At 54.5% G+C, this 14001-nt stretch overlaps 5 protein-coding genes across 5 annotated transcripts; 2 read left to right on the top strand and 3 right to left on the bottom strand.

Moving 5' to 3' along the window:
* The first annotated feature begins 1053 nt into the window (after positions 1–1053).
* EI97DRAFT_429008 (uncharacterized protein) lies at positions 1054–2189 on the top strand. Its single transcript, XM_033797346.1, has 2 exons — positions 1054–1795; positions 1912–2189. The coding sequence occupies exons 1-2, from the start codon at positions 1479–1481 to the stop codon at positions 2132–2134; spliced, it is 540 nt and encodes a 179-aa protein (XP_033658453.1). The 5' UTR covers positions 1054–1478; the 3' UTR covers positions 2135–2189.
* A 255-nt stretch (positions 2190–2444) lies between these two features.
* Positions 2445–4213, bottom strand: EI97DRAFT_13361 (phospho-2-dehydro-3-deoxyheptonate aldolase). The gene is made up of 3 exons (XM_033793139.1): positions 3796–4213; positions 2777–3734; positions 2445–2726 (listed from the first exon to the last, which is right to left on the bottom strand). The coding sequence occupies exons 1-3, from the start codon at positions 3799–3801 to the stop codon at positions 2566–2568; spliced, it is 1125 nt and encodes a 374-aa protein (XP_033658452.1). The 5' UTR covers positions 3802–4213; the 3' UTR covers positions 2445–2565.
* Positions 4214–4625: 412 nt separating this feature from the next.
* EI97DRAFT_366821 (xylose isomerase-like protein) lies at positions 4626–5693 on the top strand (the record flags this gene model as incomplete). Its single annotated transcript, XM_033795049.1, has 1 exon — positions 4626–5693. The coding sequence occupies one exon, from the start codon at positions 4626–4628 to the stop codon at positions 5691–5693; it is 1068 nt and encodes a 355-aa protein (XP_033658451.1).
* A 236-nt stretch (positions 5694–5929) lies between these two features.
* On the bottom strand, positions 5930–9619 carry EI97DRAFT_13484 (calcium ATPase). Its single transcript, XM_033793155.1, has 4 exons — positions 9129–9619; positions 8919–9076; positions 8257–8859; positions 5930–8205 (listed from the first exon to the last, which is right to left on the bottom strand). Exons 1-4 carry the CDS (start codon positions 9244–9246, stop codon positions 6166–6168), a joined length of 2919 nt encoding a protein of 972 aa, XP_033658450.1. The 5' UTR covers positions 9247–9619; the 3' UTR covers positions 5930–6165.
* A 563-nt stretch (positions 9620–10182) lies between these two features.
* On the bottom strand, positions 10183–13326 carry EI97DRAFT_13326 (sensor protein rcsC). Its single transcript, XM_033793136.1, has 2 exons — positions 12148–13326; positions 10183–12057 (listed from the first exon to the last, which is right to left on the bottom strand). The coding sequence occupies exons 1-2, from the start codon at positions 13082–13084 to the stop codon at positions 10334–10336; spliced, it is 2661 nt and encodes an 886-aa protein (XP_033658449.1). The 5' UTR covers positions 13085–13326; the 3' UTR covers positions 10183–10333.
* Positions 13327–14001: the final 675 nt, after the last annotated feature.

Here is a 14001-nt window from a genome sequence, read left to right as displayed (position 1 = left end):
GCACCGAGTTGGTCGTGCCACAACAGTGGCGCAATGATTCGAGGTTGCTCAGCAAACTATCGAGCAAAGAGGTCGACGTATGTATACCGAACGGGAGATGGCGGAATCAAAGTGATGGCGTTCTTAGGGGAGAAGAGTTGGTCATATGGAGTATGCTGGGAAGCGGCTCTGGAAGGAGACCCAGGCGGTTGGTCAACATGGGTTGGGAGAGCCAGACTACCAAATCCCAACCCTCACCAGGGCGATCCGGGTCTTTGACCAGTCACGTCCCGAGAAGACTGACATGAGGGGACGGGTTTAGCTGGGAGTCCGAGGGTTGCAATAGACACTGCAGCGCGCCCCTGAACCTTGACCCACGCAGCCGCGTGGCCGCAAGCAAGACTGAGGGATTGTGGAGACCATACTCGAATCATCTCCTTAATTCAGCTCTTACCTCGGAGTCGGTGTTGAGCGTAAGTGGCTAGAGGGTGTCGGGTTGCTGTTGTAGCGCCTCGGGCAGCACAAGAAATCGTGTGCGTAAGCGAAGAGATGGGACACAGGAATCAGGAAAGCCGACGGCAGCACCAAGATACCCTTGAAAAGAGGCTCGGGAGACTCTACGGTACCCGATGCCACGGCCCCGTAAACGAGCGTGGTGCAGTTCCCACGTTGACAAGGCGACATATCCGCACATCTCAGTCCAGAACTGCGGGCCGTAAACGGGGCGGGAGAAAAGAATCGGGAATCCTACCTGTACAGGATAACTTCCGCTCCCTGCTAGAGCGGGGGTCAAGGATATCCGTCAGTAATTTTGAAAAGGCCATTATCGAAAGGACCAATCCGTCGGAGAGCGCCACGGCTTGAACCGTGACGTTCAGGCAGTCATTACAGTCGGGTCAAGTGACGCAAAGCAGAGACCACTCCTGCCTGGCCTCCACAAGACATATCATGCTTATTTATTAGGCGGAGCAAATACTCCCCGCCCGACCCGGCGCTCTGGGAGTTGGTAGAAGGATCTTGAAGGGCTGGCACGAGCAGAAGCCACAAAGAGATCCAATAACCATTCTGACAGCGTTAGCACTATTGCTCCGACGGGAAACATGGTGGGCTACTCCTGACTGGGGACGGGAGGATGGGGGGGAGCCAGAAGCGGGCCGTACACTGCCAAGTCAGCTACAGCTGGCATTCACCGCTCTGGCTCGGACTCTGATTGAGGTAGGCGCCTGTCTTTGAAGTACATCTTGGGTTGGCTCATCTTGATGAGCCAACGAACGAAAATAGCAGGCCAATAACTGTGCGGATTGGCACCCTCCTCTGAACTGCTAGCAGCAGATAACGGTCTCTGAAGTTCGGATCTTGCAAGTCACATTTCTCGGTTGCCAAAGGGGACTGTGGTCCTGGTGCATGCAAATTCGGAGGATGACTGCATTGCCGGAGACGAGTACGCAATCGGGGTCACCGGAATTTAGGAACTGAGCACTCAAAGGTCGAGCACCGGGATGGTAATTGAGTGCCAGAAATTGTTCGAATGGAGCGGAACCCCCAGCACCGTTATGGGCGTCACCCGCAGGCCGGGGGTTGCATATGCGGAGGAGTGCGGCGAGGCTCAAAGCGCAAGCAAGTTGCACCCTGCCCCCCACTCAGTAGACTACATACACTATGTCGGCACCAGGCATCGCTTGGCGTGCGGAAGTAAGGCTGGCGGACGTGTGCGACTTCATTGCATTTTCTGTTTTGGGAATCGTGTACGTTACCCAAGGAGTGATTCCGGGGGACTCCGATGGGGTGGGCAAACCGAAAAAGTCGGCTTCGTGGTCTGTAGAGAGTTAGTCCACCTCTTGTTTACTGATCATCCGAGCAGTGAGGCGAAAGTTGATTGAAGGATCTGGAACAGGTCATCTGTTGTACATTGCGGATTAATCACTAACTCACAGCGGAGACAATGTCTAGCACAAGCGTACTGGGTCCTCTTAGACGCATGCGCAAACCAAAGGACATCCGGAGAGCGAACATGAGTAAAGCCATTAACTGCGCGGCTGCGCAGAGACAGAAACCGGCCGGCATTACCAGGAACAGCGCAGCTGCTGTGACACGCATCCGTTACCCTGGCTCGAGGACACAATTCGAAAGGCTGAACCGACCCTCGCCGATTTGACGCACGAATGCTGCTTTCATTTGCTTGACCTGTCGGTGACATGGGACACCAGAAAATGACCGAAGAGAAGAGTGGGTTGACATGATCTGCACGCTTGTGGTGTGGTGCAGAGCAGGGAAGTGAACGACCGGTGAAGAAAGGAAACAGCAGAGCGAAGCGGCGACCCCGTTGCTTCAACACAGCAGGCATGCAATCACCCGTCAACAACTAAAGCCACAAGCCTCAGACAAGAAAATACCCTTGCCAATGGAAAGTAATGCTTTTGCCGGAAAGATTGAGACTGCGAACCCAACCGATCCGTACTTCCTCCTCCTTGATCGTGGGTATTACACGTGCAAATCGATGCCGCAGGTGAAAGCGGACCCCGGAAACGCCGAACTGGAACCAAATGCGAGCCAACTCTATAACAGCCGAAAGAACAAGGAATGGCGTTAGTGGACGCCATTCGTTCCAAGCAATTCCCTACGCTTCTGCACTGAGGCCGCCAGCTCCGCTAGCACGCTTTCCGTGTCTTCCCAGCTGATACAGGCGTCGGTGATGCTGACTCCATACTTGAGAGCATTCTTCCCCTCAGCCGGGACCTTTTGGTTGCCTGGATGGTGTGTTAGCTGGCGCTGTACGACAGATACATTGGAAACGCACCCTCATTGATGTTGCTCTCAATCATGACGCCCATGATGGCGGTCTCGCCGGCCGCGATCTGCTCGGCCAAGGCATGAGCGACCTTCGGCTGGTTCTTGTGGTTCTTCTCGGAGTTGCCGTGGCTACAGTCGACCATCAATCGCGCGTTCAGGCCCTTCGCCTCGAGCTGCTCGCGAGCCTCCTTGATGCTCTTGGCATCGTAATTGGTGCCCTTCTTGCCGCCTCGCAGAATGGCAAAGCAATCCTCATTTCCAAGCGTGCCAACGATGGCGACGTTTCCAGGCTTGGTGACGGAGAGGAAATGATGCGGGTGCCTGACAGCGCCAATGGCATCAATGGCAACACCCAGTGACCCATCAGTGCCGTTCTTGAAGCCAACAGGGAAGGACAGGCCCGATGCCAGCTCCCGATGCAGCTGAGACTCGGTTGTCCTTGCGCCAATTGCGCCTACGCTCAGCAGATCCGCCAAGAACTGAGGAGAGATGGTGTCAAGCATCTCGCTGGCCAGAGGCATGCCCTTCTCCGTCAGATCCACGAACAGCTGACGGGACACTCGCAGGCCCTTATTGATCTTGAAGGTGTTGTCGATATCAGGGTCATTGATAAGTCCTTTCCATCCCACCGTCGTCCGCGGTTTCTCCAGGTATGCCCTCATGACGATGAGCAACTCGTTCTTGTGCTTCTCCTTCAGCTTCAGCAACCGGTCGCAGTACTCTAAGGCGGCCTTGGGATCGTGAATGGAGCAGGGCCCGACGACTACGAGCAGTCTCCCCTGTGCATCGCGACCCTGAACAATCTCGACGGCTTCATTGCGGCCGTCAAGCACAGTCCTCTTTGACTTCGCGGTCTGGGGAATCTCGGACTGGAGGAGGTCGGGAGGAGTCAGAGGATTGTAACCGCGGATACGCCAATCCTCAGAGTTCTGCCTGTCGCCAGCAGACTTGTTCTCTTGGAAGAACTGTCAATTGTTAGTAGGAGAGTTTGACGTGGCGGGGGAGCATCATGGTGTCTCTACTGACAGACATGGCGCTAGTAGTGACGATTGAATCTGCGCGATGTGTACAGGGTGAGCGAAAAGAAGAATATAGGAACAAGAGAAGTCCGACCGCGAGTAGGTGTTCCTTTCAGGTTTCCTTGTACCTGTTGGAATTTAAGAAGGGCCGAAGAACACTTATGAGTCGTTCGACCAGCACATGTCTGCTGGAATTCGCTGATTGGCGGGGGCGTCGCAGTGAATAGGAATTAATTTTCTGGTCAGTGCGTCGTGGCGGGGATGCGCCCTCCGACCTCGCTCCTTCTAGACTACCACAGTACACGTAGGGCGTGGACAGCAATTCACCGCCATCCCAACGCCATAAACGCTGCACAGGCTCTCAGCATCCCTCGTAGGATTTGTCCTAGTCCGGACTCCGCTCAGTAGTGGTACGGCATTCCAATGGTATGCGTCGTACGAAAACAGTAGTCACTGGTGTCCAGCACGACACTTCCTCCGAGCTCGAGACTCCCGCTCAATGGGTACCCGAACACCGATCGAGGCCTATGGCACTACAATATCGGTTTTCGGGATGTGTCCTGAACGTCGAGCTTCTTGGAGGTTCAAGGGGAGAGAATGTGGTCAGCAGTATCGTACTGCATGCCGTCATTGCGGGCATTAACACACTACGTCACCGCGATGGCATCCGGCGATGTCTTCCGCATATCAACCATCGCTTCTCAATCCGGATTCCCTATTAATTCACACGCACTAACATAACAGTATCCTCCTCAATCGCTTAGCAGTAACTCCGCACAGGTAGCCTCGCACCAAGCCCTCGACTTGCCAACAAGAACGACCGACATACCCACCACCATGGCCCTGGACGCCTCAACCCTCACCACCATCCCCATCAGCTACGCTACCTGCTCCCTCGGCCCTCCGTCCAACCCTCCCCCTCTCCTAGACCGCCTCAACGCCATCTCCACCGCCGGCTTCACCGCCATTGAGCTCTCCTTCCCAGACATCCTCTCCTTCGGCCAGTCCCACCTCGGCCACCCCATCGATCCGAAAGACTACGACGACCTCTGCGCCGTCGCCGCACAGATCCAGAAAGAATGTCAAAAGCGCAACCTCGGAATCATGATGCTGCAACCTTTTTCCAATTTCGAGGGATGGCCCGAGGGGTCTGCGGAGAGGAAAGACGCCTTTGACCGCGCGAGGGGCTGGATCCGGATCATGAAAAGTTGCGGGTGCGACATGCTACAAGTAGGATCCACGGATACGCCATTGGAGAAATTGGATCAAAGCAGGATTGTGCCGGATTTGAGAGAGTTGGCCGACATGCTGGCGGAGCATGGATTCAAGCTTGCGTACGAGAATTGGTGCTGGTCGTCGCACGCGCCGGACTGGAAGGACGTGTGGCAGATTGTGAAGGAGGTGGATAGACCAAATATCGGTCTTTGTTTGGATACGTTTCAGACTGCGGGCGGGGAGTGGGGGGATCCGACCACGGGATCCGGGATCAGGGAAGACGTGTCGAGAGAAGAGGTAGAGAAACGGTTCCGCAAGTCGCTGGACGATCTTAGCAAAAGTATCCCGAAGGAGAAGATATACCTCCTACAAATCAGCGACGCGTACAAGGTGCCCGAGCCAATGAGCACGGAAGCAGATGAATCCGGTTTACGACCTCGTGGCAGATGGAGCCATGATTACAGACCGTTACCGTTTAATGGGGGATACCTGCCTGTGGTGGATGTGGCGAGGGCGGTGCTCAGGACGGGGTTTAGAGGGTGGTTTAGTTATGAGGTTTTTGATGGCGGGAAGGACGGAAAGAAGGAGAATGAAGATATCGTGGCATATGCGCAGGCGGCCAGTAATGTGCAGCAGAAACTTCTGGCCGAGTGTGCGGGATTTGGAGGGAGGGAACCGCAGGATGACTAGAGTAGGAAAGGAAGAGGGGAGGTATAGAAGGTGGCGATAGATAGCTCACTAGGACTGACATATGCAGAAGCATGCATCTCGAAGTAAGATAAATCATATGTTCACCTCCATGTCGACTCCTGAAGTCTATATATGATACAACCCTGTCATGCACAAAGCATGCTATGCACCTGTCCTTCCATCTATCCACACGCCCCCGACTCCTCGATATGCGTAAATTCTATATCTGCATTGAGATGAGTCCACCCTTGGTACTTACATTCCTACTCTTGTTCCTATCCTTACTCCTTCTTGGGCCTCACCGTCTTCCCATTCGCACCAAGCGCATATTGGCCCCTTCCCCCTCCCTCGGCAGTGCGCTGGAAGAATCTACGCTCAATGAACTTGAGCACCTCATCAATGCCACTGCACCATCCGTCAGCAATCCATTTGACATAGAAGTACAACAAAAACAAGGGAAAGGGATATAAACTCACATAATCGGCGCACTAATCGCCACCACAGCCTTCCACTCCAAAGCACCCAGGGGCGTAACCCCAAACAAGGCGCGCAAAAACGGCACATACAGCAGCGCAAAATGCAGCGCCATGGACAGACAAATGGCATACACGAGCATCATGTTCTCCCACAGCGGGAGCGTGAGTAGACTCTCACTGGAGCTGAGCGCATTCATGGCATTCAGCATCTCGATGACCACCAAGATGCTCAAGCTGACGGTGCTCGCGCTCTTGGCCATGTCATTCGAGAACATGGCGCACCCGATTTCCGGGAACTGGGACGAGCAGCGGTGGAAGTGCGTGAGTTGGTAGAAGGAGATTTGCGGTCCAAAGGGGTTGTACATGAACCACCACGCGTATCCTGCGACGGTCGCGACGCCCACGTACGTACCAATCACCATGTAGCGGAAGAAGAGCCAGCCGTCTACGAGAGCTTCGTCGCGCTTCCGCGGCTGGCGCTTCATGACGTCGTGGTCTGGGGGATTGAAACTCAAGGCTGTTGCGGGAAGACCGTCGGTTACGAGGTTCACCCAGAGGAGTTGGACGGGGATAAGCGCTTCAGGCATGCCGATGGCAGCTGTCAGGAAGATGGAAACGACCTCTCCGATGTTGGACGAGATGAGGTACCGGATGAATTGCTGCGTGTTGTTGTATATGGAGCGGCCTTCCTCGACGGCGCCTTCAATGGTCGCGAAGTTGTCGTCAATGAGGACCATGTCGGCGGCAAGTTTGGCGACATCGGTGCCGGAACCCATGGCTACGCCAATGTCGGCCTTCTTGAGGGCAGGGGCGTCGTTCACGCCATCGCCTGTCATGGCGACCACCTCGCCGGCTTGCTGGAGGAGGTCGACGAGTTTGGACTTGTGACTAGGTTCGGTGCGGGAGAAGAGCGAGGCGCGTTTGACTGCCTCCATCTTTTCGGATTCGCTGAGATCGTCGAATTCGCGGCCCGTGTAGCTCTTGCCGGTCAGATCCTCGTCTTCACCAAAGACGCCGATCTGGCGACATATGGTCTCGGCAGTGTTGCGGTTGTCACCAGTGATGACGACTACACGGATTCCAGCGGAACGACACTTCGCGATGGAAGCTCGTACTTCGGGGCGAGGAGGATCCAACATGCCACAGAGCCCAAGGAGCGTCATGTTCTGTTCCAACTTGGCGTATTCCTTCGTGGTCTTAGCTTGCTTGTAGATGGCATCATTTCCGTTGACATCGACAGAGGCCATGGCAAGGACCCGAAGGCCCTTCTTGCCGTAGTCGACGACTTCTTGCAGGATGAGAGAGGCCAGTTGCTTCGAAAGTGGGACCTTCTTGCCGCCTTCACCAAGGATAACATGAGTACAGCGATCGACTATTGATTCAGGGGCGCCCTTGACCAGAAGTTTCGCTCCGTGTTGTTTCTGGACTAACACAGACATGCTCTTGCGGTCGCGGGAAAACTCGTAGGTCGCGAGTCTCGGCGCATGATCTTCGTAGTATTGGCTTGCGTGATGGAGGCGGTGTTCAGGAGGAATTGAAGACCTGCGGACATTGAGGCTGGAATCAGGGGTACCGACCTTCTCCACCAACACACGCAAAGCACCCTCCGTAGGCTCACCAATGATGCTATAAGTGCCGGTTTTCGAGTCGCACGCTAGCTTGGAGTCGTTGCAAAGCGCGTTGACTTCGCACATCTGTTGTACAGTCGCAGACCTAGCCGCAAGGTTCTCCAGGCGCTTTCCCTTCAACGAGATCTGGCCTTCAGGGGCAAAGCTGGTGCCTTCAACATCAATTTCCTCGAGTCCGTTACCGCTATCGTTGATGAAAACGATCTTGTTGACGCTCATTTGGTTGGTCGTCAGAGTGCCGGTCTTGTCGGAGCAGATGACACTGCAGCTTCCCAGGGTCTCGACAGATGGGAGACTGCGGACCACGGCGTTCCTGGCGGCCATTTTCCGTGTACCCAAAGCCAAGCATGTGGTGATGACGACGGCCAGGCCTTCGGGGATAGCGGCTACACCTAAAGAAACGGCAATCTGCGTGTCGTTAGCATGATGTTGGCTACTGTACTTCTCTCCAAGGCTCACCTTCAAATAATAGATGGCACCTTTCGCGAACCCGCCATGAGACGGGTCGCTGAAGTTTCCAATATTGATCAACCACACCAGTATACAGATTCCCGTAATAACCTTGGCCAACACATCTCCGAAATCATTCAACTTCTCCTTCAGGGGCGTCGGCTGCGAAATCTGCGCCGTGATGCTTTCATGGATACCCCCAATCGCGGTATTCGACCCCGTCAACACCACCAAGGCAGTCGCATGTCCCGTCACCACCGTTGTACCCGAGAACAACATATTGACCTGATCTTGCTTTACGGCGTCAACGTCCTTGATTGCGCGGACGTCCTTGGGCACGCTTTCAGACTCCCCGGTGAGGATGGATTGGTCCACATTGAAGCTGTTGCTCTGGATGGAGAGGATCCTGCAGTCGGCGGGAATCCGGTCGCCCACGGCCACAGACACGATATCTCCAGGTACCAACTCATCCGCCTTTATACGCTGGATCGTCCCATTCCGTATGACCTTGGCCTCGTTCGCGGAGTATTCCTGGAGGGCGGCGATGGCCTTCTCGGCGCTGGTTTCTTGCGATACGCCGACTACGGAGTTCAATATCAGGATCGTGAGGATCTAGACGTAGTCAGTAGATATTCCGCAGACAGTATCGAAGACCTGCCAGAAGTACTTACAACCGCAGGATCCACAAAAGCAGTCCAATCCTCTCCGCCCTCAAACAACGCCAAAACAAATGACACGGCCGCCGATCCCAGCAAAATCAAGACCAACTGGTCCTTGAACTGCTCGAGAATGAGCTCCCAAATCGGCGTCGGGGGATCCTCAGGAAGTGCTATCCCGAAATGATCAGCCTCAAGTCCTTCCTCTCCCTCTCCAATGCTTACCGTTCCTCCCGTACTTCTCCCTCGCAGCCCGTACCTGCTGCTCCGACAACCCCGCATGCTCCGTGACTTGGAAGTGCTTCAGCGCCTCCCCCGGCGTTTTGGTGTAGGCATTCTCCATCTCTCAAGCGCGTGTGCCGGCGCAACGCTCCAACGGTGGGCGGGATCGACGCTGCAATGCGCAAAAACCAAACCTTGTCAGAAATTGGTTTGCCGTAGTTGCAGTAGACGGTAGATGGTAGACAATAGTCAACGGCGGGGGCGTAGCAGCCTTCTTCTTCTCTACTCAGCGAGCAAGCGATCCGGAAATCAGCACCCCGAATCCCTCTTGAGCCTTTTTCTCTGACGTCGACGTCTCTCAGCGACAAACGAAGCGAACGACAATATCTGTAATCGAAGGATCGAAGGAAAAGATCAAGAGAGAAAGCAATCGTTCCTGGGAGCGAAGTTTCACCGTCCGTTCCATTCTTACCAACCAAGTTCCAGCGTGTCCTTCTTCCGCAACGCTCGGGCCTAGGGCCCGGTTCCTAGGCTAGTGGCGCATCATGGCCGAATCGGGCAATCGCGGGGGGTTTTAGTGGAAGATGCTGGATAGTCTGGGTTTCTCTTGGCGTGAAAGAGCACTTTTTACTGGAACATCGGCTTCGATACAACGTACGATGCAATATTTCGTTATGTCTTAGATATTGCTCTCTCTCCCCCTCTTTCTCTCTCTCTCACGATTCTATTCTCCGTTCTGCTTTAGAGACACGTGCAAACAACCGTCTCAAAGCCCGCCAAGACAGATTATCTGCCTCTTTATCACACCGTGTAAAGTACTATGTGGTAATCCACCACACAGAGGTTATGATTATTGGGAGAGTCATCAAGGATGTATGTTGTAATATTTCCTGCAGTGCCTTCTAGCTCTCATAACCCGGAATACTTCGTAAGTAAAAGCCCACCGAGCTGGACCCTAGCTCTCCCCTGTCTATACGTGCCCGAGATCCGCGAGAGTGGAGAGATATTTCCTAAACCCAACACGAAACGAACGGGATATCTAAAAGTATACAAACCTACTCCATGCAATAATGCAATCATCACAGGTATCATGCTGCAAAAAGCCGAAACAAGGATAACACCTCCGAACTCCACGTCTCCCCAAACATCATCAGACGTATTAAATGATATATCGAGAAAGTACCATAAATGGTTAGAGTGGGCAAAGTTCATGCCGCCAACTGGAAGGAGCAGTGCTCCACAATCAGCTTCTCCAAATCCTGGATCCGGAACGGTTTCCCCAGGAAGCCCTTCATGCCGACTTTCTCTGTCCGGTCGATGGCCGGGCCAGTGACATCGGCGCTGACAGCTAAAATCGTAGGGATCTTCGGTAGATCCATCTTCAGGATCGTTTCTGTAGCTTGGAACCCGTCGAGAAGAGGCATCCACAGGTCCATCAAGACAACGTCGATCTGCTCCTTGGGCGAGCGCTCTTGGCGCATCTGCTCAACGGCGTTGTTGCCGTCGTATGCTTCAGCTACGTTCTTGTATCCGAGCTTGGCCAGCATGCTAACGAGCAGCTTACGGTTGATCTTGTTGTCTTCGACGACAAGGAAGTTCAGAGGATACCTAGCAGCTAAACTGCGGTCAAAGTGGTCATCTGACAGTGTACGGGTTTTCGACGTCGCGCGAGGGCGAACGGGCGACGCCGAACGCGGTGTGGGCAGGTGAATTCCGAGAGGGGCCAACGACGGTGACCTTTGCGAGGTGGCTGAGAGTGCCGGAGAGCTTCGCGGAGAGAGCCTTTGGCCATTCCTGGATATTTCAGATGAAAGGGGCGGTGTGCCGGGCTGCTGTGTGACAGTGAACAACACCTCGGCGTCCATGGAATTGGCAGAAAGCGTGGGCGACCCGAATGGCGATGATGAACGACAGCAAGCGTCTCCGGGTGTAAGGGGTACGCACAATTCAAACTCGGAGCCCTTCCGTGGTCCAGCAACATCCGAGTGAATGCAACTTAGATCACCGCCGAGTTTCCGTGCCAGACCTTTAGCCACTAGAAGCCCCAACCCAAGACCCTCACTCTCTCGCGTCGTAGAGTTGTCTTCTCTTGCAAACGGCTTGAACAGGTTCGGTAGGAAAGCTGCAGGTATGCCGGATCCCGTGTCCTTGACATTGACGAGAATCCGCCGGCCGTTGTCGCCGAGGGTAACGCCAAGAGTGATTTCTCCGTTGTCAGTGAATTTGATAGCATTCAGCATAATGCAGGATATGGTCTTGGCGAGGTCTTTTTCGTCAATGAGAATGGTCTGCGGTACATCTGGCGCAACCGTCCATTCGATATGCTTGATGTTGACCTGTCCGCTAGATCTCCTGGTACGGACTTCAATGCGCTCTCCATACTCGGTTTCTTCTGCGATGGCCGAATCGGGGCGTCCCCCAACTTTCAAGGCATCATTGATGACATAACGGATGACCTCTCGTAGGTCAGTGTGCCGTAGGCCGGGCACTGTCGAGTGCTCGGAGGCGAAAAGGGGAGAGCTGGAAGAGTCATTATCGCATTTGGCGTCGGAGGCTTCGTGCGAGCACGCCTTGTGTAGAGCGCTCACTTGCATGTCTTGCTTTGCCAGTGTGGCCGCCTTGGTGGCTCGGGATTGGGGCTCCTCAGAGAGTGATTGTCGAATTCTCCTCCTGGGCATTCTGCAGACACGAGCATGGGTCGAAATCTCATCAGCTCTCCACGCGAACTCTTGTCGCCTCCGCTTCGTTCCCCGGAAATGGTTGTTGGGGCTAGTGTTGCCTGTGACCACAATATCTGGTTTCCTATCGCGCAGAATGATATTGTCTCTAGCGAGCTCTTCGAAAAGAGAATCGGGGTCTTCAGGTAGTCCCATGTTCATGTCATATGCGTGTACAATATTGTCGGCTGCCTCAACTGCCCGTCTGGAACTGTCTGTTCATGCTTAGCTTAAGAAGAGGATGACTAGGAAGGGGACAAAGTCACGTCTTTGGCAGACGGAGATATGGGAATGATGTAACGGACCTTGCACAGTTTCAATATTGTCCTTGAGTGTTGCTAGCAGATTTTGTAGGCGGATATCTTCCAATCCTTCGGCAGCCTCCTTTACATTTGCCATCATGACGTCCAGCATGCCGACAACGCCCTGCATCGGGGTTCTGAGCTCATGGGAAAGACTTCTAGCGTAGGGTTTCAACGACTGAGACATGGGGATAGCCGCGTGCGGTATCACTCGCGGTCTCTCTTCACCCGCGGATACAGTTGACGCAGCGAACCGCTTCCCTTGTAGCACCCGATCCAAGATCAAGTCCTCCAGGCCGCGCATGAGCAATTCCAGGTACCCCCATCCCAAGACTCTTCGGGCGGCTCCGTCGGCGCTCCACATGACACCAAAATGCGCGAAGCACTTGCCATCAGCAAAAAGCGGAATACCAAGGTAAGATTCGCCTGGACCGACCATGTCATTCGGATTATTCATGATGAAATCGTTGAGTTTTTCGGGGATGCTGAAAATCTTGTCATGGCGCATGTAGGCACACGGGCAGGAATAGGCGTGGTATTTGAAATGTTGGACCTGATGCTTCGTACCGTGACCATCGTTTACACAGAATGCAGCGCCCACGAGATGACACGACAGTTCTCCAGTAGGCGGCGTCTCCACGTGATCATTGCCGTCGTCGACCAGGATTCGCTTGGAAACAAAAGCATACTGAGCGGCGGCGATGGTAGCAAGGCCTTCGGCGAGAATGGGCCAGAAGGAATCATTGTCGGCTCTTCTGAGCGTGTCCTTGAGTTTGACGAGCTCTTCGGCCGCATTGCTCTCTGCAGGCGAGTAGAAGCGCCGCAGCTCCTCTTTGAAGCCCGATTGACCATTTTGGAGAAACAGGCCTAGCTGAGGGCGGAGGAGACGGAGCGTCTGTCGTCCTGATGATATATCGGGCGGTTCCATACTGCTCGACATGGTTTACCTGGGGCCCGCATACGGCGCGGGATAGGGGTTCCAGTACGTGAGATGAAATGGTCCAAATATCATTTAACGGCGGAGTGGTTTGTCCGGTGTGGTGGAAGTATGCAAGGCTGTTGTGAATGAAAGATAACAAGCAAATGTCGTCGGAACGGGACTTGGCTGCTTCAGGTTTGACTTTGTCGCATCCGGCTTTTTCGGACTCTGGAGACTAATAAACGCACGGCGGCAGTAACCAGCAGCGGTAGCAAAAGGCGGGGTGGAGGAATGCAGCAGTGAAAGAGGAGGGCATGCGACGGAGGAAAAGGGTTGCGAGGCTGCGGGCAATGTCTGGTTGGTGGCTTGCCAGCTGGAGTCGTACATAGGGTGTAATTGAGGAGAGGGCCGAGACCCAAGGCAGTCTAGAACGGGTCCAAATAACGGGCAAAGGCCTCAGCGTCCCGCTCTCAGTGACACTCGACGCACCCCGATACAGACGGTCCATGCCGGATATGAAGCACTGGGCAGCAGCTGCGGCGGGAGCTCTGCCAGACAAGGTCGACACAGTCAGATTGCACGATGCGCTGCTTCACGCCCTTCACTTCTGGCAGAAACTGCGACAGAAGCTCCAACAGATGACTTTGTGGGACACCCGGGCTGACATAATAATAAGTGCGCTGGCTGCTGGCTGACGAGAACGACCGACAAGGCCACACATTCTAGATCCCTCGGGGCCCGGGTCGTCGCCTTTGGATGCTGGTGAGGAGCGGGATCAACACCGCTAGAACGCCCATGGTGGTCCGGCCCCCTTAGGGTACATACCTACCGTGTCCGTACAGCACAGTACAGTTGTATCCCAAACCCCCCCGTCCCTTCGCGAAAGACGCTCGAGCAATCTGCAGGCAGGCAGGCAAGGCTTGTTGACGGTTCACGGG

Source organism: Westerdykella ornata (genome assembly GCF_010094085.1).
Source record: "Westerdykella ornata strain CBS 379.55 unplaced genomic scaffold EI97scaffold_1, whole genome shotgun sequence".
NCBI lineage: Eukaryota > Fungi > Ascomycota > Dothideomycetes > Pleosporales > Sporormiaceae > Westerdykella > Westerdykella ornata.
The sequence above is the reverse complement of the archived record's forward strand: the minus strand, read 5'-3'. Positions and strand labels throughout refer to the sequence as shown.

Excerpts from the sequence above, each read along its gene's own strand:
- EI97DRAFT_13326 (XM_033793136.1), bottom strand. The coding sequence starts at position 13,084 with ATGTCGAGCAGTATGGAACCGCCCGATATATCATCAGGACGACAGACG. Across the intron at positions 12,058-12,147 it reads CAATATTGAAACTGTGCAAG|ACAGTTCCAGACGGGCAGTT; the intron begins GTCCGTTACATC and ends AAGCATGAACAG.
- EI97DRAFT_429008 (XM_033797346.1), top strand. The coding sequence starts at position 1,479 with ATGGTAATTGAGTGCCAGAAATTGTTCGAATGGAGCGGAACCCCCAGC. Across the intron at positions 1,796-1,911 it reads GAAAAAGTCGGCTTCGTGGT|AGCGGAGACAATGTCTAGCA; the intron begins CTGTAGAGAGTT and ends TCACTAACTCAC.
- EI97DRAFT_13361 (XM_033793139.1), bottom strand. Across the intron at positions 2,727-2,776 it reads TGAGAGCAACATCAATGAGG|GCAACCAAAAGGTCCCGGCT; the intron begins GTGCGTTTCCAA and ends CACACCATCCAG.
- EI97DRAFT_13484 (XM_033793155.1), bottom strand. The coding sequence starts at position 9,246 with ATGGAGAATGCCTACACCAAAACGCCGGGGGAGGCGCTGAAGCACTTC. Across the intron at positions 9,077-9,128 it reads GGAGAAGTACGGGAGGAACG|CACTTCCTGAGGATCCCCCG; the intron begins GTAAGCATTGGA and ends ATTTCGGGATAG. Across the intron at positions 8,206-8,256 it reads GTGCCATCTATTATTTGAAG|ATTGCCGTTTCTTTAGGTGT; the intron begins GTGAGCCTTGGA and ends AACGACACGCAG.